A 21,627-nucleotide genomic window follows, 5' to 3' on the forward strand; every position below is an offset into this window, starting at 1 on the left:
GGTCAGTCTTCTTTTGGTTAGGATTTTCTCAACATACCGACCAAGTATGGTGACAATGGACAGTATTTAAAAACATAAAACATGAACAGAGCACATCTCACATTCAAGACAAAACATAAGACACACTTGATAACTCCCACTGTCAGAGGGGGAAGGTGGAGCAACATCACTGAGACACATGTAAACTACAATATCTTCAATTGGATTCTGTAGAGCACTAGGATCCAATGGACAGAAGCCAGAGCGGAGGAAATATCATCACATCTGTGAGCTCCCGTTAAGGCAACACGAGCAAAACCTTTATTTATTTATTTTTTCCAGCATTTACAGCTAATGAGCAAGCTAAATGGAGAATATCTTTGAGCTTGCCAACAAATTCTTCTGAGCTCTTATTTTCTGAAATTTCAAAGATCCTCAAACATCACGTCCAAAAACAAGTTGAGCAGGACCTGGGCCCCTTGCTCCAGTAGATGATCCACATATTTGTCCTCAAGCCTGGGGTAAGTTGTGTCACTTAACAATGAGCAATGGGGACTATATAATACAATGGCATTGGAGGGAAGCATTCCTACTTAGTTATTTCTCACCTCTGGCAAATGTCACAAAAAATGTTGTAGTTGTGTGGTTGGTACATTTTTTTCTGCCTAATGTCAATAAAACCACTCAGTCTGGTTGCATTTCAGCACACGAGCTCCACAGAGGCAGAACACCATGGCTCTGAACATCGCTGGTGTGATTGCAGTTGTAGTGTTTTACATCTTAATCCTGGTCACAGGGATTTTAGCTGCCCGAAAGGCCAAGAAGGTTGAGAAAACCAGCAGAGGAAACAGGACTGAAGTGATCCTGCTTGGAGACAGAAATATTAACTTGGTGGTTGGGATTTTCACCATGACTGGTACGTAGATCAGTGGGTTTGAAAAACTTGATCATGATCAGGTATTGTAATCATAAAAGCTTCTTTTTAATGATGTCATAATAAGACATTATATTCTCTCAACCAATGTGATTTTGATTTGTTGTGTTTCTTGCCGTGTTGTGTGATTATTCTGCAGCTACATGGGTGGGAGGTGGTTTTATCCTCTGTGTGACTGAGGCAGTTTACACTCCTAAGATGGGCTTGATCTGGGCTCTACTGCCTGTACAACAATCTGTGTCCTTCATACTGGGTAAGACTGATGATCTAGAAATTCTAAAACCAATTATTTTTATCATATCAGACACATAAGTCACCACAACAGCTGCTATAATAACCTTTAAGAGCAAGGACAATGGACTTTGCGATATATGCCTCCAAGTCAACTGACTTCTGCTGGTACCCACTGGCTTAATTCCACACCGCACCTTAGTTAGTGTTTATGTTTCAAAACTACCATCACAGCATTTGCACAGCGTGTTATTGATTCATTAACTAATATGCAGTAATTATATTGAATATCTCACCCACTGCACAAGGTGGTCTTTTCTTTGCCAAGCCAATGAGGGACAAGAAGTACGTCACCATGATGGACCCATTCCAGAAAAAGTATGGCAACGTACTGAGCGCTTCTCTGGTGCTGCCTTCTCTGATCATGGATGTGCTGTGGGTGGCGTGCACTCTTCTTGGCTTAGGTAAACACACCTACATGACAAATTAAAAACACTGGTAATAATATACTATGACAATAACCACTTTGATATTAATGCAAACCATAGACATCAATTGCAATCACAAACATAAATAAAGCTGCAACCAGCATTGTGCGGGACCTTGCATCCACCGGCGCCACCGCTAGGCCGGGTAAGCCACCAGCAGGCTGGCCAGGAAACCGCACAGTTTGATATAGGATGTGTGGGGGTTTTCTCAAAGTTTTGGTTGTATGACGACACTGTGAGCCTCCAAAGTGGGCTTGGTTTTTTCTCCTTTTCCCATTTGTATGTGAAGCTACACTTTTAAGAGTTTTTCGCGATTTTTGTCGCTATGGTTAGTCGAAACATCAATCATAGCTGGCTATTCCCTATCAAACCGCACGTTTTGATATTGGATGTGTGGGGGTTTTCTCAAAACTGCGGGAGGAGATACATGTCAAATTTGGCCGCGTTTGGGTCAAATTCGCGTTCGTGGACATATTCAGGGGCGGGGTCTCGTGTCACCTATGAAGTTTCATGCCGATCGGTCAACGTATAGCAAAGTTATAGCGCATTTCGTGTTTCGCGGTGAGCCATCTAAATTCACAGAAATTCCGATGGCTGCCGTGGCCACGCCCTTTGGAATCTGTGAAACATTCTGATAACATTTGATCTTGGATGGGTCTAGTACATTTTGAAGTGTTTTTCATCTTCCTAGGATAAAAGCCCTAAGACTAGCAAGCTCCGTTACGAAACGCCAAGATATACGCCAAATCCAAGATGGCCAACTCCCTGTTGATTTGAGGTCATGGTCCCTCATGATTATTAACAATTTTATGAAAAAAGTTAAGCAGACCGACAACAGCTGTATGTGTGTAGGTGTTGTCATTAGATGTACTTTGGAATTGCGTCGATGTCTGGCCAACAAGACATCTTGAGTTAAATGTGGCAAAAAGTTGCTGTCAGTTCAGAATGAGGAACTTAAAGGTGCATTATGTAATAAATCTAAAGCAACTGGCCATAAAATCCTCCTAATATGTCACAGAGACTCAGGAATAATGTTCATATAACAAACTGAACTCACCAACAACAACAGTACAGCCAAAATATTTGCATTAAAAAAAATATTTTGCAGACTGAAAATCATGTTTATGTTTCGAAATCATGTTTTGGCATGTGGCGCCACCTACCGCCGTCTACCAATCATTGCAGTCAGTAGAGTCTCAGCTGCCGAGCAACCACGGGTTGCCAGTTAGGTCAGAAAACAAAACCTAAGACCTCTGTATTAATAATTTGAATGTAGTAACCGTTTTTGGCCACATTCTTACATATGCACCTTTAACAAATGGCGCTCCATTGTGGTCATGAAAGCTTTTAAACTTTATTTGTCTGTTTGTGATTTTCCCAACAGGATTAACCATGAGTGTGATCCTGGACTTGCCCTTGGCTTATTCTGTGTGCATCTCAGCAGCTGTGGCCATTATCTACACATTGTTAGGAGGCCTTTACTCTGTGGCCTTCACTGACATCATCCAGCTTAGTCTAATTTTTTTCAGTTTGGTGAGTCTACAGTAGAACATGAGTTCAAGACATACTATTTATTATCTACAGTGGTGTTTCCCATACTTTCTGTACATTATTGTGAACTAAAATCACTATAATCAATCTTCACAAGACGATCTCTACTTGTGTTAACAGTGGTTGTGCGTCCCCTTCCTTCTACTCAACGACACATCTTTAAACATCGCAGAGACAGCTTTCAACAACACACTTCGTGAACCCTGGGTTGGCACTCTGGAGATAGACATGGTCTGGAAGTGGATTGATGACTTCTTATTGCTGGTAAGATGAATGTTCATAATCGTCATCAGTTGCAAACCACTTATAGGTCATGAACTTTCTATGTCTTTTTACGAGTTCACCTAAACTCAGAGGAGCTTGGTGTGCCCGGGATCAGTCTACATTTTACCCCAAACCTCAGTGCCATGAATTAAATATTGAAGAATAAGTGTCAAGTGAAGATTACGTAGTGAGGCATCTAAAAAATACTTTCATTTACTCATAACAGCAACATCCTTACACACGTTCCGTACAGAAAAAACAATTGGGCCCATAACAGAACCTTGTGGTACACCACAAAGTGTGATATAATCTCCTCAATCTGAACAAGCAACAATGTATGTATGTATATATGTGTATGAAAAACTTGCCACATTCTCTCCTCGTCTTCTCTTTCTCCAGGCTGTTGGCAGTCTTTCATCTCAGTGCTTCCACCAGAGGACGCTGTCTGCCTCCTCATCACAGACAGCCCAGTTAACCTGCTATGCTGCTGCCTTTATGATTGTCATACTGGGAATTCCTTCAGTATTGGTCGGGGCTGTCGCTGCCTCCACAGGTGGGAATTACATTGGAGAGACGACAGATCTTTAACACAGAGAAATTAGACTTTTTTGTGGCAGACATTTTAACAAGTCACAGTAGAAAAAAGCAAAGGCATGAATAACTATGGCCGAGTTTCAGGGTACATGCAGGCTCACTGTCACACTGTCCTGAATACTTTAACTGAACCAGTGCCTACTGGAACCTGCATTAGATGATATAACTCATGTGTATATAAATGGGCCAGGCAGCTGCTGTCAATCACACTGGTGTCCACTCACATGTGCCATTCTTTATTGTCCATTTTCCTCTAAATGGGAGCATCTGCATCATTTACAAAACTGACATCAGAGGAGATAAAACAAGACATTGAGACATTAACTCCTCAGGAAAATGTTGATCATATTCCCATGAAATTCTTCCTGCAAACTGCAGTTGCCCCCTGGTACTTAATTGCAACTTTCATCCTTTTCAAAACAGGAGGCAATGACCATTTTTATATTTAAAATATATATAGTCCACAGCAAAACCTTGATGAAATGACAGGAAAGTCAGTGTTTTTGTTGGAAAAAAGTTTAAAAAGTTGAACTGAACCTTTATATCTCTTGTCCAGACTGGAACCTGACGATGTATGGCTCTCCGTCTCCTTATGAACGTGGTGAGCAGTCGATGGTCCTTCCTCTGACTCTGCAGTACCTCACTCCATCTTTCATCTCAATCATTGGAATTGGAGCCATCGCTGCAGCCGTCATGTCGTCCACAGACTCATTGCTGTTATCTGCAACTTCTGTTTTCTCATCAAACATCTACAAGAACATTCTGCGCAAACAGGTGAGGACTGCAGGACACTGACAGAAATGTGTTCTTGGGTTGATTGCTGTTCATTTGCAAAGGCAACATGAACAAGCAGAGTTTCAAAGTACATGAATGAATATAATGACACATCTCATTTTCTGTGTCCCCAGGCTTCAGATCGTGAAATGCAGTGGGTGATTCGGATCTCAGTGGTGGTTGTCGGTGTCGTTGGAACATCCATAACGTTCTTCACTAAAAGCGTCCTCCTTCTCTGGATTCTTGGAGCAGACATTGCCTACACCCTTATATTACCCCAACTGGTTTCTGTGCTCTTCTTCAAAGTGACAAATGGGTACGGTGCTGTGGTGGGTTACATTGTAGGGCTGATTGTGAGGATTCTGTTAGGAGAGAATGCTGTAGGTCTTCCTGTAGTTCTTTGCCTTCCTGGTTGCACACTGGAGGACGGCGTCTACGTCCAAAAGTTTGCGGTCAGAACATTCTCCATGCTTTGTACTCAGATAACCATCCTAGCTGTTTCTGCACTGGCTTTGGTCCTGTTCAACAAGGGCCTGCTGCCTGAAAGATGGGACATTTTCAAAGTAAAGCGTAACAATGCTGTACCACCAGGAGATGCTGTCACTCAGAACCTCAAAGATGGAGCTGGTAGTGATGCTGAATGTGATGACAATGGAGATGGAATTTGCTTAGAGCCCATGTTGTAGGTTGGATAACCATTTATCTTTCCCTTTCATAAGCTGCTGGCATTGCTGAAATTTTAGTTTGATATTAATAAATCTATACTTTGTTTACAGTTCTTGACACTTAAAGTAGCTAACTCTTGATAGTTGTTCTTTTACTCTCGTAACTGCTGCATTTTATTTGTCTATTTACTTGCACTCCCATGTCAACTTGGAGATGCCAGTCGTGAGCGATGGCGAGGAGCCCTCCAGGGGAGTTGGGCTGGTGGTTTGCCTTCTGCCCTGCTCTGATGAAGGTGATCGACTGCTTCGGAGGGACCTGGGACTTGCTGCTTTGTATCGCTGTGCAGATGGAACCCGCCAAGGATTTTAAAACTCGGTTGTGGCGCCAGCAATACCGCCCCTCCCCTAGAGCCTTTGGGCAACAACTCAGAATGTGCCCCATGATGCCCCTCCTCTGGCACAGCTTGCACTCCGCAGTGTCTGCGAGGCCCCATGAGTGCAGATTGGCCGGGCTTGGGAGGACGTCATACACAGATTGGATGAGGAACTTGAGGGGAAAAGTTTCAGCTCTCCGGAGATCGGCCCAGGTGAATTTGCAAGGTTTTGCATGCTCCCATCTAGTCCACGCCCCTTGCTTGGACATGCCGACATACTGATAACTTTAGAGAAGGCCGAATAATACGTTTAAGCACATTGCAAGTACCTGACATATATAGATACACGTATGTCAGGGTGGTGCATCGTCAGTCTTCTTTTGGTCAGGATTTTCTCAACATACCGACCGAGTACAGTGACAATGGATGGCATTTAAAAGCATTAAACATGAACAGAGCACATCTCACATTCAAGACAAAACATAAGACACACTTGATAACTCCCACTGTCAGAGGGGGAAGGTGGGGCAACATCACTGAGACACATGTTAACTACAATATCTCCAATTGGATTCTGTAGAGCACTAGGATCCAATGGACAGAAGCCAGAGCGGAGGAAATATCATCATATCTGTGAGCTTCCGTTAAGGCAACACGGGCTAAACCTTTATCTTTTTTTTCCCAGCATTTACAGCTAATGAGCAAGCTAAATGGAGAATATCTTTGAGCTTGCCAACAAATTCTTCTGAGCTCTTATTTACTGAAATTTCAAAGATCCTCAAACATCCGGTCCAAAAACAAGTTAAGCAGGACCTGGGCCCCTTGCTCCAGTAGATGATCCGATCCGCATATTTGTCCTCATACCTGGAGGTAAGTTGTGTCACTTAACAAAGAGCAATAGGGAATATAAAATACAATGGCATTGGAGGGAAGCATTCCTACTTAGTTATTTCTCACCTCTGGCAAATGTCACAAAAAATGTTGTATTTGTTTGTCACTTTGGTATATTTTTTCTGACTAATGTCAACGAAACCACTCAGTCTGGTTGCATTTCAGCACATGAGCTCCAAAGAGGCAGAACACCATGGCTCTGAACATCGCTGGTATGATTGTAGTTGTAGTGTTTTACATCTTAATCCTGGTCACAGGGATTTTAGCTGCCCGAAAGGCCAAGAAGGTTGAGAGAACCAGCAGAGGAAACAGGACTGAAGTGATCCTGCTTGGAGACAGAAATATTAACCTGGTGGTTGGGATTTTCACCATGACTGGTACGTAGATCAGTGGGTTTGAAAAACTTGATCGTGATCAGGTATTGTAATCATAAAAGCTTCTTTTTAATGGTGTCATAATAAGACATTATATTCTCTCAACCAATGTGATTTTGATTTGTTGTGTTTCTTGCTGTGTTGTGTGATTTTTCTGCAGCTACATGGGTGGGAGGTGGTTTTATCCTCGGTGTGACTGAGGCAGTTTACACTCCTAAAATGGGCTTGATCTGGGCTCTACTGCCTGTACAACAATCTGTGTCCTTCATACTGGGTAAGACTGATGATCTAGAAATTCTAAAACCAATTATTTTGATCATATCAGACACACAATTCACCACAACAGCTGCTATAATAACCTTTAAGAGCAAGGACAATGGACTTTGAGATATGTGCCTCCAAGTCAACTGACCTCTGCTGGTACCCACTGGCTTAATTCCACAACGCACCTTAGTTAGTGTTTATGTTTCAAAACTACCCTTACAGCATTTGCACAGCATGTTATTGATTGAGTAACTAATATATACAGTAATTATATTGAATATCTCACCCACTGCACAAGGTGGTCTCTTCTTTGCCAAGCCAATGAGGGACAAAAAGTACGTCACCATGATGGACCCATTCCAGATAAAGTACGGCAACGTACTGAGCGCTTCTCTGGTGCTGCCTTCTCTGATCATAGATGTGCTGTGGGTGGCGTGCACTCTTCTTGGCTTAGGTAAACACACCTACATGACAAATAAAAAACACTGGTTATAATATACTATGACAGTAACCACTTTGATATTAATACAAACCATAGACATCAATTGCAACCACAAACATAATTAAAGCTGTAAGCAGCGTTGTGCGGGACCTTGCATCAACCGGCGCCACCGCTAGGCCGGGTAAGCCACCAGCAGGCTGGCCAGGAAACCGTACAGTTTGATATAGGATGTGTGGGGGTTTTCTCAAAACTGTGGGAGGAGTTACGCACCAAAGTTTTGGTTGTATGACAAAGTATCTTACCACTGTGAGCCTCCAAAGTGGCCTTGGTTTTTTCTCCTTTTCCCATTTGTGTGTATGTGAAGCTACACTTTAAGAGTTTTTCACGATTTTTGTCGCCATGGTTAGTCAAAACATCAATCATAGCTGGCTATTCCCTATCAAACCGCACATTTTGATATTGGATGTTTTCTCTAGACATGTTCAGGGCCGGGGTCTCGTGTCACCTATGAAGTTTCATGCCGATTGGTCAACGTATAGCAAAGTTATAGCGCATTTCGTGTTTCTCGGTGAGCCATCGAAATTCGCTGAAATTCCGATGGCTGCCGTGGCCACGCCATTTGGAATCTGCGAAACATTCTGATAACATTTGATCTTGGATGGGTCTAGTACATTTTGAAGTGTTTTTCATCTTCCTAGGATAAAAGCCCTAAGACTAGCAAGCTCCTTTACGAAACGCCAAGATATACGCCAAATCCAAGATGGCCAACTGCCTGTTGATTTGAGGTCATGGTCTCTCATGATTATTAACAATTTTATGAAAAAAGTTTAGCAGACCAACAACAGCTGTATGTGTGTAGGTGTTGTCATTAGATGTTGTTGGGAATAGCGTCAATGTCTGGCCAACAAGACATCTTGAGTTAAATGTGGCAAAAAGTTGCTGTCAGTTCAGAATGAGGAACTTAAAGGTGCATTATGTAATAAATCTAAAGCAACTGGCCATAAAATCCTCCTAATATGTCACAGAGACTCAGGAATAATGTTCATATAACAAACTGAACTCACCAACAACAACAGTACAGCCAAAATATATGCATAAAAAAAAACTTATGTTTTAAAAATCATGTTTATTTTTTAAAATCATGTTTTGGGATGTGGCGCCACCTACCGCTGTCTACCAATCATTGCAGTCAGTAGAGTCTCAGCTGCCGAGCAACCACGGGTTGCCAGTTACGCCACAAAACATAACCCAAGACCTCATTTTGAATTTGAATGTGGTAACCGTTTTTGGCCACATTCTTTAACAAATGGCGCCCCTTTGTGGCCATGAAAGCTTTTAAACTTTACTTGCCGGTTTGTGATTTTCCCAACAGGATTAACCATGAGTGTGATCCTGGACTTGCCCTTGGCTTATTCTGTGTGCATCTCAGCAGCTGTGGCCATTATCTACACATTGTTAGGAGGCCTTTACTCTGTGGCCTTCACTGACATCATCCAGCTTAGTCTCATTTTTTTCAGTTTGGTGAGTCTACAGTAGCACATGTGTTCAAGACATACTATTTATTATCTACAGTGGTGTTTCCCATACTTTCTTTAAATTATTGTGAACTAAAATCACTATAATTAATCTTCACAAGACGATCTCTACTTGTGTGCACAGTGGTTGTGCGTCCCCTTCCTTCTACTCAACGACACGTCTTTAAACATCGCAGAGACAGCTTTCAACAACACACTTCATGAACCCTGGGTTGGCACTCTGGAGATAGACATGGTCTGGAAGTGGATTGATGACTTCTTATTGATGGTAAGATGAATGTTCATAATCGTCATCAGTTGCAAACCACTTATAGGTCATGAACTTTCTATGTCTTTTTACGAGTTCACCTAAACTCAGAGGAGCTTGGTGTGCCCGGGATCAGTCTACATTTTACCCCAAACCTCAGTGCCATGAATTAAATATTGAAGAATAAGTGTCAAGTAAAGATTACGTAGTGAGGCATCTAAAAATTACTTTTATTTACTCATAACAGCAACATCCTTACACACGTTCCGTACAGAAAAAACAATTGGGCCCATAACAGAACCTTGTGGTACACCACAAAGTGTGATATAATCTCCTCAATCTGAACAAGCAACAATGTATGTATGTATATATGTGTATGAAAAACTTGCCACATTCTCTCCTCGTCTTCTCTTTCTCCAGGCTGTTGGCAGTCTTTCATCTCAGTGCTTCCACCAGAGGACGCTGTCTGCCTCCTCATCACAGACAGCCCAGTTAACCTGCTATGCTGCTGCCTTTATGATTGTCATACTGGGAATTCCTTCAGTATTGGTCGGGGCTGTCGCTGCCTCCACAAGTGGGAATTACATTGGAGCGATGACAGACCTTTAACCCAGAGAAATTAGACTTTTTTGTGGCAGGCATTTTAACAAGTCACAGTAGAAAAAAGCACAGGAATAAATAACTATGACCAGGTTTCAGGGTACATGCAGGCTCACTGTCACACTGTCCTGAATACTTTAACTGAACCAGTGCCAAATGGTACCTGCATTAGATGATATAACCCATAGACTGTGCGTATAAATGGATGTCGCAAACTTGACTTTTCATGTGAAGCTTTAAAATGTGTGATTGGATCAGCACCATGTCAGTTTTTGAAACTGTTCGTTCACTGACCAGGCACCTGCTGTCAATCACACTGGTGGCCACTCACATGTGCCATTGTTTGTCCATTTTCATCTAAATCGGAGCATCATTTACAAAACTGACATCAGAGGAGCTAAAACAAGACAGTGAGACATTAACTCCTCAGGAAAATGTTGATCATATTCCCATGAACTGAACCTTCATATCTCTTGTCCAGACTGGAACATGACGATGTATGGCTCTCTGTGTCCTTATGAACGTGGTGAGCAGTCGATGGTCCTTCCTCTGACTCTGCAGTACCTCACTCCATCTTTCATCTCAATCATTGGAATTGGAGCCATTGCTGCAGCCGTCATGTCGTCCACAGACTCATTGCTGTTATCTGCAACTTCTGTTTTCTCATCAAACATCTACAAGAACATTCTGCGCAAACAGGTAAAGACTGCAGGACACTGCTGGTGGCAGCAGCTCAGTGGCACATGGTCTGTAGAGATGTGGCCTTGGGGTGATTGCCGTAAATCCCTGGAGGGGACTTGTGTAAAATATTAACCACAGCACCCTTTAGCTTTAAAAGGGATTAAACTAAATCTTGCTTGTTGTTGAAAGCACAGGAAAATTAATAAATATAATGACACATCTCATTTTCTGTGTCCCCAGGCATCAGATCGTGAAATGCAGTGGGTGATTCAGATCTCAGTGGTGGTTGTGGGTGTCGTTGGAACATCCATAACGTTCTTCACTAAAAGCGTCCTCCTCCTCTATATTCTTGGAGCAGACATTGCCTACACCCTTATATTCCCCCAACTGGTTTCTGTGCTCTTCTTCAAAGTGACAAATGGGTACGGTGCTGTGGTGGGTTACATTGTAGGGCTGATTGTGAGGATTCTGTTAGGAGAGAACGCTGTAGGTCTTCCTGTAGTTATTTGCCTTCCCGGTTGCACACTGAAGGACGGTGTCTACGTCCAAACATTTGCGGTCAGAACATTCTCCATGCTTTGTACTCAGATAACCATCATATCTGTTTCTGCACTGGCTTTGGTCCTGTTCAACAAGGGCCTGCTGCCTGAAAGATGGGACATTTTCAAAGTAAAGTGTAACAATGCTGTACCACCAGGAGATGCTGTCACTCAGAACCTCAAAGATGGAGCTGGAAGTGATGCTGAATGTGATGACAATGGAGACGGACTTCCCTTAGAGCCCATGTTGTCGATTGGATAACCATTTATCTTTCCCTTTCATAAGCATTGCTGAACTTTTAGTTTGCTATTAATAAATATATATTTTGTTTACAGTTCTTGACACTTAAAGGGACACTGTGTAGTATTTATGGGTTTATATTACCTAAAATCCACTTTTGTATACATATTATGTGCTCCTGCATTGTCTAGTAGCTGTATAAAATTCTTTGTTTCATTCTCGTAGTGTTTCAAAAAGTACAATAAAATGTGTAAAATAACATGGTTGCGGGCGGCTACTGCATTGCCACGACTCCATGTTTCTACTGGAGCCTGTATAGACAAACGCGAGAGAACAAATCAAGCGTCACTTAACTTGTAGCGGAAGTCCCGCCTCCACTCTCTACTGTTCATCTGCTATGACCGCGGTAGCTCGCCCTCTCCCTCGCCTCACAAACCTCATCTGCTGACACGGAGAAAGACGACGAGGACGACATTTGACAGGCTGAGCATACCGTAGCGCTCAGGGAAGGGAGGGGGTGAGCAGAGGAGGAGTTCCTTGTTGTAAATTTCAGCCTCTCCTCTAGATGTCACTATAAACTACTTACTTCACCCTTAAAGTATCTAACTGTTGATAGTTGTTCTTTTACACTTGTAACTGCTGCACTTTTTTTGTCTATTTACTTGCACTTTAATATTTCAATGTTGACTGGTTCACAGCGGGCTCTCCAGCCATTGATCCGGCACTCTGTGGTGAGCTCCGAGTATTTGGCCCTCTTGCGCTCATTAGCGACATCAATCCGGTCGTTCCAGAGGACTGTCAGTTCCATGAGCACCACTTGCTTAGTTGACTCCGATGTTGACACCATGTCTGGGTGGAGTGAAGTGGTAGCAATGTTGTCCGGGAACTTGAGTTGCCTTCCCAGGTCAACTTGGAGCTGCCAGTCGCGAGCTGTGGTGAAGAGCCCTCCTGTGGAGTTGGGCTGGTGTTTTATTAATAATAATAATAATAATAATGATAATGATAATGATAATGATAATGATAATGATAATAATAATAATAATAACAATAATGCATTATATTTGAAGGCGCCCCTCAAGACACTCAAGGTCGGCCTTCTGCCCTGCTCTGATGAAGGTGATTGACTGCTTCGGAGCGACCTGGGACTTGCTGCTTTGTATCGCTGTGCAGATGGAACCCGCCAAGGATTTTAAACTCGGTTGTGGTGCCAGCAATACCACCCCTCCCCTAGAGCCTTTGGGTAACAACTCAGAATGTGCCCCATGGTGCCCCTCCTCTGGCACAGCTTGCACTCCGCAGTGTCTGCGAGGCACCATGAGTGCAGATTGGCCGGGCTTGGGAGGACGTCATACACAGATTGGATGAGGAACTTGAGGGGAAACCCTAGAGCCTTTGGGCAACAACTCAGAATGTGCCCCATGGTGCCTCTCCTCTGGCACAGCTTGCACTCCACGGGCTTGGGAGGACGTCATACACAGATTGGATGAGGAACTTGAGGGGAAAAGTTTCAGCTCTCAAGAGATCGGCCCAGGTGAGTTTGCGAGGTTTTGCATGCTCCCATCTTGTCCACGCCCCTTGCTTGGACATGTTGACATGCTGATAACTTTAGAGAAGGTCGAATAATACGCACCACCCTGACAGCGACCTTGAGTGCCTTGAAAGGCAAATATAATGCATTATTATTATAATTATTATTATTCTTACATATACATTTTCGTATGTCAGGGTGGTGCTTGCAATGTGCATATTATTCGGCCTTCTCTGAAGTTATCAGCTCACATTCCTAAGCACAAGCCTAAACAACTCAGGACGGTGCCATCTGCAACTATCTAATCACAGAGGCCTCGGTGTCGCGCTAGCAACAGTCTGTTGTCTACAGAATTTGTCCCTTAATATTTTCACTGAGCCTAACTGGACTAACTGGGGCAGACGACTGACAACGCAACTGCGCAGTCCTCCAGGTCAGCTCTATGTATCAGCAGAGAAAGCACCTTTAAATATCCTAACTCTGGGACTCACAGGCAGACTGACAGAGGATGTCTAACATGTTCACATACTTGGTTGAGTTCGGCATCGTCTCAGTTCTCCTCAGGTCTGAGCTGCTTCCAATAAAGCTTTTCAATTAACTCATGACTCCAGAAAAGTCCATCCTTGGTCAACTCAACAAATAAACAAATGCAAAAAGATATTCAATTTCAGTCAGCCTAACGTTTTGAGGGTAACTCAGCAGTGCCCCCTGTGGCTCAGCGGCACATATCACCAACCCATCATCATCATCATCATCACCTTTCAAATGGAAAGCACAGCTGAGACAGCAGGCTTTACTGGTCAGTCTTCTTTTGGTTAGGATTTTCTCAACATACCGACCAAGTATGGTGACAATGGACAGTATTTAAAAACATAAAACATGAACAGAGCACATCTCACATTCAAGACAAAACATAAGACACACTTGATAACTCCCACTGTCAGAGGGGGAAGGTGGAGCAACATCACTGAGACACATGTAAACTACAATATCTTCAATTGGATTCTGTAGAGCACTAGGATCCAATGGACAGAAGCCAGAGCGGAGGAAATATCATCACATCTGTGAGCTCCCGTTAAGGCAACACGAGCAAAACCTTTATTTATTTATTTTTTCCAGCATTTACAGCTAATGAGCAAGCTAAATGGAGAATATCTTTGAGCTTGCCAACAAATTCTTCTGAGCTCTTATTTTCTGAAATTTCAAAGATCCTCAAACATCACGTCCAAAAACAAGTTGAGCAGGACCTGGGCCCCTTGCTCCAGTAGATGATCCACATATTTGTCCTCAAGCCTGGGGTAAGTTGTGTCACTTAACAATGAGCAATGGGGACTATATAATACAATGGCATTGGAGGGAAGCATTCCTACTTAGTTATTTCTCACCTCTGGCAAATGTCCCAAAAAATGTTCTAGTTGTGTGGTTGGTACATTTTTTTCTGCCTAATGTCAATAAAACTGCTCAGTCTGGTTGCATTTCAGCACACAAGCTCCACAGAGGCAGAACACCATGGCTCTGAACATCGCTGGTGTGGTTGCAGTTGCTGTGTTTTACGTCTTAGTCCTGGTCACTGGGATTTTAGCTGCCCGAAAGGCCAAGAAGGCTGAGAAAACCAGCAGAGGAAACAGGACTGAAGTGATCCTGCTTGGAGACAGAAATATTAACTTGGTGGTTGGGATTTTCACCATGACTGGTATGTAGATCAGTGGGTTTGAAAAACTTGATCGTGATCAGGTATTGTAATCATAAAAGCTTCTTTTTAATGGTGTCATAATAAGACATTATATTCTCTCAACCAATGGGTTTTTTGATTTGTTGTGTTTCTTGCCGTGTTGTGTGATTTTTCTGCAGCTACATGGGTGGGAGGTGGTTTTATCCTCGGTGTGACTGAGGCAGTTTACACTCCTAAGATGGGCTTGATCTGGGCTCTACTGCCTGTACAACAATCTGTGTCCTTCATACTGGGTAAGACTGATGATCTAGAAATTCTAAAACCAGTTATTTTGATCATATCAGACACATAATTTACCACAACAGCTGCTCTAATAACCTTTAAGAGCAAGGACAATGGACTTTGAGATATGTGCCTCCAAGTCAACTGACCTCTGCTGGTACCCACTGGCTTAATTCCACACCGCACCTTTGTTAGTGTTTTTGTTTCAAAACTACCCTCACAGCATTTGCACAGCATGTTATTGATTGAGTAATGAATATATACAGTAATTATATTGAATATCTCACCCACTGCACAAGGTGGTCTCTTCTTTGCCAAGCCAATGAGGGACAAAAAGTACGTCACCATGATGGACCCATTCCAGATAAAGTACGGCAACGTACTGAGCGCTTCTCTGGTGCTGCCTTCTCTGATCATAGATGTGCTGTGGGTGGCGTGCACTCTTCTTGGCTTAGGTAAACACACCTACATGACAAATTAAAAACACTGGTTATAATATTCTATGACAGTAACCACTTTGATATTAAAGAGAACAAAGGTAGAGCTGGGTGTCATCCGCATAACAGTGGAAGTGGATATTGAATTTGCGGAAGATCTGACCAAGGGGGAGGAGATAGATAGTGAACAGGATGGGGCCAAGTACAGAGCCTTGGGGAACACCAGAGGAGAGGGGAGACGGTTGGGATGTGAAGGTTTTCAACTGGATAAACTGGGTGCGGCCAGAGAGATAAGATTTAAACCACTCCAGGGGCGTGTTGGAGATGCCAATAGATGCTAGTCTGTCGAGGAGGGTGGTATGGGAGATTGTGTCAAAGGCCGCACTCAGATCAAGGAGGATAAGGATGGATAATAGGCCAGAGTCAGCTGCCAACAGTAGGTCATTAGTAATTTTAAGGAGGGCTGTTTCTGTGCTGTGACGTGGGCGGAATCCAGACTGGAACTGTTCATAAAGGTTATTGCTATGGAGATAAGCATGTATCTGTGAAGCCACTGCTTTCTCCAGAATCTTAGAGACAAATGGTAGGTTGGAGATTGGTCGCAGGTTATTAAAGTCACTGGGGTCTAAACCGGGTTTCTTAAGTATAGGTGTAACAGCAGCAGATTTAAGAGTGGACGGTACAGAACCAGAGGTGAGGGAGGAGTGAATGATAGCAGTTATCAGAGGTAACAAGGAGGGTAGACAGGAAGTGACTAAGGAGGTAGGGAGGGGGTCAAGTTGACAGGTAGATGTTTTAGATTTCAGGATGAGATCCGAAATGTCAGCAGCAGAGGGCAGTTGGAAGCTAGAGAATGCTTGGGATTCTCTAGCTTCCGGAGGAGAAGGAATGCAGGGGATTTGAGGGGTCAGTTGCTGGTGGATCCTGTGTATTTTTTCATTGAAGAATAACATTAGGGAGTTGCAGTGATCTGAGGAGTAGAACTGTGCAGGAAGTGAGGTCGGAGGGCGTAGTGTGTTGTTGAGGACTGAGAACAGGGCTCGAGTATTCCCATAACCAGCACTGATTAAACCTGCATAGTATTGAGATTTGACTGAGGATATTGTGTCTTTGTAGAGAAGGATGTGGATGTGATACATTTCTTTCTGAACGGAGAGTCCGGTTTTCTTGAAGAGCCTCTCTAGTTGCCGTCCCTTGGCTTTAAGTTGTCGTAGATGCGGTGTGAACCAGGGAGCAGTGTTGGTAAATGACACAGTCCTAGTTTTAACAGGAGCAAGTGAATTCAGCAGGGAATGGAGGCCATGATTATAGTGGGTAACCAGTTGATCAAGAGTAGATGAAGAACTGAAGCTGGGGAGGCTGTTAATGCCTGTGGTGAGATCAGCTAAATTCATATTTTTGATTTAAAATCACCAAGCAGAATTATATTGGGACAGAGTGAGGTAAGGTGGGTGAAAAGAGCAGAGAAATCATCAATAAAATCCTTATTTGGCTTAGGTGGACGATAGACAGTGACTAAAATAGTGGGAGTTGGACCATTCAGTTGAAGAGCCATGGCTTCAAAAGATGAGTATGTCGTCAGTTTGAGAGAAGAGATCTTCCAGGTCTGGAAAACATGACTGAGTCTTGTTTTTTAAAATTTTGGGGACTGGTATGGCCCCCTGAGTCCCAAATATCAATACTAAAATGATTAAAAAGTTGATTTTGCACAATATGGGCCCTTTAATACAAACCACAGACATCAATTGCAACCACAAACATAATAATTATTAACAATTACATGAAACAGCTGTATGTGTGTGTGTTCATGTGTGACTGTGTGTATGTGTTGTTTGGAATTGCGTCGATGTCTGGAACAACCAGACATCTCGAGTTAAATGTGGCAAAAAGTTGCTGTCAGTTCAGAATGAGGAACCTAACAAATGGTGCCCCCTTGTGGCCATGAAAGCTTTTAAACTGTATTTTAAACTGTTTGTGATTCTCCCAACAGGATTAACCATGAGTGTGATCCTGGACTTGCCCTTTGCTTATTCTGTGTGCATCTCAGCAGCTGTGGCCATTATCTACACATTGTTAGGAGGCCTTTACTCTGTGGCCTTCACTGACATCATCCAGCTTAGTCTCATTTTTGTCAGTTTGGTGAGTCTACAGTAGAACATGTGTTCAAGACATAGTATTTATTATCTACAGTGGTGTTTCCCATACTTTCTGTAAATTATTGTGAACTAAAATCACTATAATCAAGATGATCTCTACTTGTGTTAACAGTGGTTGTGCGTCCCCTTCCTTCTACTCAACGACACATCTTTAAACATCGCAGAGACAGCTTTCAACAACACACTTCATGAACCCTGGGTTGGCACTCTGGAGAATGACATGGTCTGGAAATGGATTGATGACTTCTTATTGATGGTAAGATGAATATTCATCATCATCAGTTTCAAACCACTTTCACATATAGGGCATGAACTTTCTACGTATTTTGACGAGTTCAGCTAAACTCAAAGGAGGTTGGTGTGGCCGGGGTCAGACTATGCGTTACCCCAAACCTCAGTGCCATGAATTCAATATTGAAGAATAAGGCCCAGTCCCAATTCTCTCACTGAGAACCCTTGCTATAAGTTCCCTCCACAGTAAAGTACCCTGAATGAGGGAAATGCAAGGGAAGATTTTCCCCTAAGAAATGGGACACCACTAGTATGCAAATTAACGTGGCGATAGTGTTCTCTACGTATGCGCATCATCGACGTGTGATTTCACGGATTTCAGGCGTATTTGCGAATATATTCTGTGTGCATGTAGTCGTCTGCACCGGTAGCCGCCATATTGTTCCAGAAAATTGCAGCTGGCTAAGTGTGCAAGGCATCTTCAGCTGGTCGAGAGCTGACTTTGTGGCAAGGGGCATTTTTAGGGGAGGATGGGCACTTCCTCTTGTTCCCTAAAGTATTGGGATACTCTACCCCCTCACGGGTAATTTGAGGGCGTTTACATCCAAATCACGTGAACGGTGTAGGAAGACTTTCTATATGTGCCTCCCACATTTTAGGGGACCAAATGTAATGGGACAATTGACTGAAAAGCTATTTCATGGACAGGTGTGGGCTATTCTCCCAGGGTTGATTCCAGGAGTGACATTAGCATTTGGAAACTGTTGCTGTTAACTCTCAATATGAGATGGAAGGAGCCGTCACTGTCAGTGAAGCAAGCCATCATAAAGGCTGAAAGATCAAATCAAACCCATCAGAGAAATAGCAAAAACATTAGGTGTGGTCAAATCAACTGTTTGGAACATTCTTAAAAAGAAGGAATGCACCGGTGAGCTCAGCAACACCAAAATACATGGAAGACCAACCACGACAGAAGAATTCTTTCCCTGGTGAAAAACCCCTTCACAACAGTTGGCCAGATCAAAAACACTCTCCAGGAGGTAGTTGTATGTGTTTCAAAGTCAATAATCAAAAGAAGACTTCACCAGAGTGAATACAGAGGGTTCACCACAAGATGTAAACCATTGGTGAGCCTCAAAAACAGGAAGACAAGAGTAGAAACAACACGTAAAAAAAGTCATTACAAGAAGAACATCCTATGGACAGATGAGACCAAGATCAACTTGTACCACAGTGATGGGAGGAAGAGTGTGGAGAAGGAAAGGAACTGCTCATGATCCAAAACATACCACCTCATCAGTGAAGCATGGTGGTGTTAGTGTCATGGTGTGGGCATGTATGGCTGCCAATGGAACTGGTTCCCTTGTATTTATTGATGTTGTAACTGCTGACAAAAGCAGGATGAATTCTGAAGTGTTTCGAATAATATCATCTGCTCATATTCAGCCAAATGCTTCAGAACTCATTGGACGGCGCTTCACAGTGCAGATGGACAATGACCCAAAGCATACAGCAAAAGCAACCAAAGAGTTTTTTAAGGCAAATAAGTGGAATGTTATCAGTCAATTACCTGACCTGAATCTGACTGGACATTATTTCACTTGCTGAAGAACCAAACTGAAGGGAAAATGCCCCAAGAACAAGCAGGAACTGAAGACCGTTGCACTAGAGACCTGGCAGATCATCACCAGGGATGAAACCCAGCGTCTGGTGATGTCTATGTCTTCCAGGCATCAGGCTGTAATTGACTGCAAAGGATTTGTAAAGTTTGATCTATGATTGTTTAGTTTGTCCCATTACTTTTGCTCCCCTAAAAAGTGGGAGGCACATATAGAAAGTGTTGTAATTCCTACACCATTCACTTGATTTGGTATGTGTATAAAAAACTTGCCACATACTCTCCTCGTCTTCTCTTTCTCCAGGCTCTTGGCAGTCTTGCATATCAGTGCTTCCACCAGAGGACGCTGTCTGCCACCTCATCACAGACAGCCCAGATAACCTGCTTTGCTGCTGCCTTTATGATCTCCATACTGGGAATTCCTTCAGTCTTGATCGGGGCTGTCGCGGCCTCCACAGGTGGGAATTACATTCGAGAGACGACAGATCTGGTCTATTTTCCTTTAATGGGAGCATCATTTACAAAACTGATTTCAGTGGAGCTAAAACTAGACATTGAGACATTAACTCCTCAGGAAAATGTTAAGAGTAGAAGCTCATTTTCCCATAAACTTCTTCCTGCAACCCTAGGGGCTAACTGCTACTTTCATCCTTTACAAAACAGGAGGCAATGTCCATTTCCATGTTTTAAATATATATAGTTATATAGTCCACAGCAAAACCTTTAAAATAACAGGAAAGTCAGTGTTTTTGTTGGAAAAAAGTTTGTTGAACCTTCATATCTCTTGTCCAGACTGGAACCTGACGATGTATGGCTCTCCGTCTCCTTATGAACGTGGTGAGCAGTCGATGGTCCTTCCTCTGACTCTGCAGTACCTCACTCCATCTTTTGTTTCAATCATTGGAATTGGAGCCATCGCTGCAGCCGTCATGTCCTCTGCAGACTCAGGCCTGTTATCGGCAACTTCTGTTTTCTCATCAAACATCTACAAAAACATTCTGCGCAAACAGGTGAGGACTGCAGGACACTGACAGAAATGTGTTCTTGGGTTGATTGCTGTTCATTTGCAAAGGCAACATGAACAAGCAGAGTTTCAAAGTACATGAATGAATATAAAAACACATCTCATTTTCTGTGTCCCCAGGCTTCAGATCGTGAAATGCAGTGGGTGATTCAGATCTCAGTCGTGGTTGTGGGTGTCCTTGGAACATCCATAACGTTCTTCACTAAAAGCGTCCTCCTCCTCTGGATTCTTGGAGCAGACATTGCCTACACCCTTATATTCCCCCAACTGGTTTCTGTGCTCTTCTTCAAAGTGACAAATGGGTACGGTGCTGTGGTGGGTTACATTGTAGGGCTGATTGTGAGGATTCTGTTAGGAGAGAACGCTGTAGGTCTTCCTGTAGTTATTTGCCTTCCCGGTTGCACACTGGAGGACGGCATCTACGTCCAAACATTTGCGGTCAGAACATTTTCCATGCTTTGTACTCAGATAACCATCCTAGCTGTTTCTGCACTGACTTTGGTCCTGTTCAACAAGGGCCTGCTGCCTGAAAGATGGGACATTTTCAAAGTAAAGTGTAACAATGCTGTACCACCAGGAGATGCTGTCACTCAGAACCTCAAAGATGGAGCTGGAAGTGATGCTGAATGTGATGATGACAGAGATGGACTTCCCTTAGAGCCCATGTTGTCGATTGGATAACCATTTATCTTTCCCTTTCATAAGCTGCTGGCATTGCTGAACTTTTAGTTTGATATTAATAAATATATATTTTGTTTACAGTTCTTGACACTTAAAGGGACACTGTGTAGTATTTATGGGTTTATATAACCCAAAATCCACTTTTGTATACATATTATGTGCTCCTGCATTGTCTAGTAGCTGTATAATATTCTTTGTTTCATTCTCGTAGTGTTTCAAAAAGTACAATAAAATGTGTAAAATAACATGGTTGCGGGCCGCTACTGCATTGCCACGACGCCATGTTTCTACCGGAGCCTGTATAGACAAACGCGAGAGAACAAATCAAGC

The 21,627-nt window shown here is 43.0% G+C and overlaps 3 protein-coding genes across 3 annotated transcripts; all 3 read left to right on the top strand.

Annotated features, from left to right (window-relative positions):
- Nucleotides 1–673: 673 nt before the first annotated feature.
- On the top strand, nt 674–5,501 carry LOC310940632 (high affinity choline transporter 1-like; the record flags this gene model as incomplete). The annotated part of the gene is made up of 8 exons (XM_083905621.1): nt 674–895; nt 1,053–1,166; nt 1,453–1,608; nt 3,017–3,165; nt 3,304–3,447; nt 3,847–4,000; nt 4,598–4,815; nt 4,950–5,501. The coding sequence occupies exons 1-8, from the start codon at nt 712–714 to the stop codon at nt 5,499–5,501; spliced, it is 1,671 nt and encodes a 556-aa protein (XP_083761747.1). The 5' UTR covers nt 674–711.
- Nucleotides 5,502–6,938: 1,437 nt separating this feature from the next.
- LOC310940633 (high affinity choline transporter 1-like) lies at nt 6,939–11,689 on the top strand (the record flags this gene model as incomplete). Its single annotated transcript, XM_083905622.1, has 8 exons — nt 6,939–7,122; nt 7,280–7,393; nt 7,682–7,837; nt 9,198–9,346; nt 9,485–9,628; nt 10,028–10,181; nt 10,689–10,906; nt 11,129–11,689. The coding sequence occupies 8 exons, from the start codon at nt 6,939–6,941 to the stop codon at nt 11,687–11,689; spliced, it is 1,680 nt and encodes a 559-aa protein (XP_083761748.1).
- A 1,491-nt stretch (nt 11,690–13,180) lies between these two features.
- LOC310940918 (high affinity choline transporter 1-like) lies at nt 13,181–21,360 on the top strand. The gene is made up of 8 exons (XM_083905970.1): nt 13,181–14,889; nt 15,048–15,161; nt 15,450–15,605; nt 17,578–17,726; nt 17,856–17,999; nt 19,897–20,050; nt 20,385–20,602; nt 20,737–21,360. Exons 1-8 carry the CDS (start codon nt 14,706–14,708, stop codon nt 21,295–21,297), a joined length of 1,680 nt encoding a protein of 559 aa, XP_083762096.1. The 5' UTR covers nt 13,181–14,705; the 3' UTR covers nt 21,298–21,360.
- Nucleotides 21,361–21,627: the final 267 nt, after the last annotated feature.

The sequence above is a fragment of the Microchirus variegatus genome (assembly GCF_963457635.1).
Source record: "Microchirus variegatus genome assembly, chromosome: 19".
Classification (NCBI taxonomy): domain Eukaryota; kingdom Metazoa; phylum Chordata; class Actinopteri; order Pleuronectiformes; family Soleidae; genus Microchirus; species Microchirus variegatus.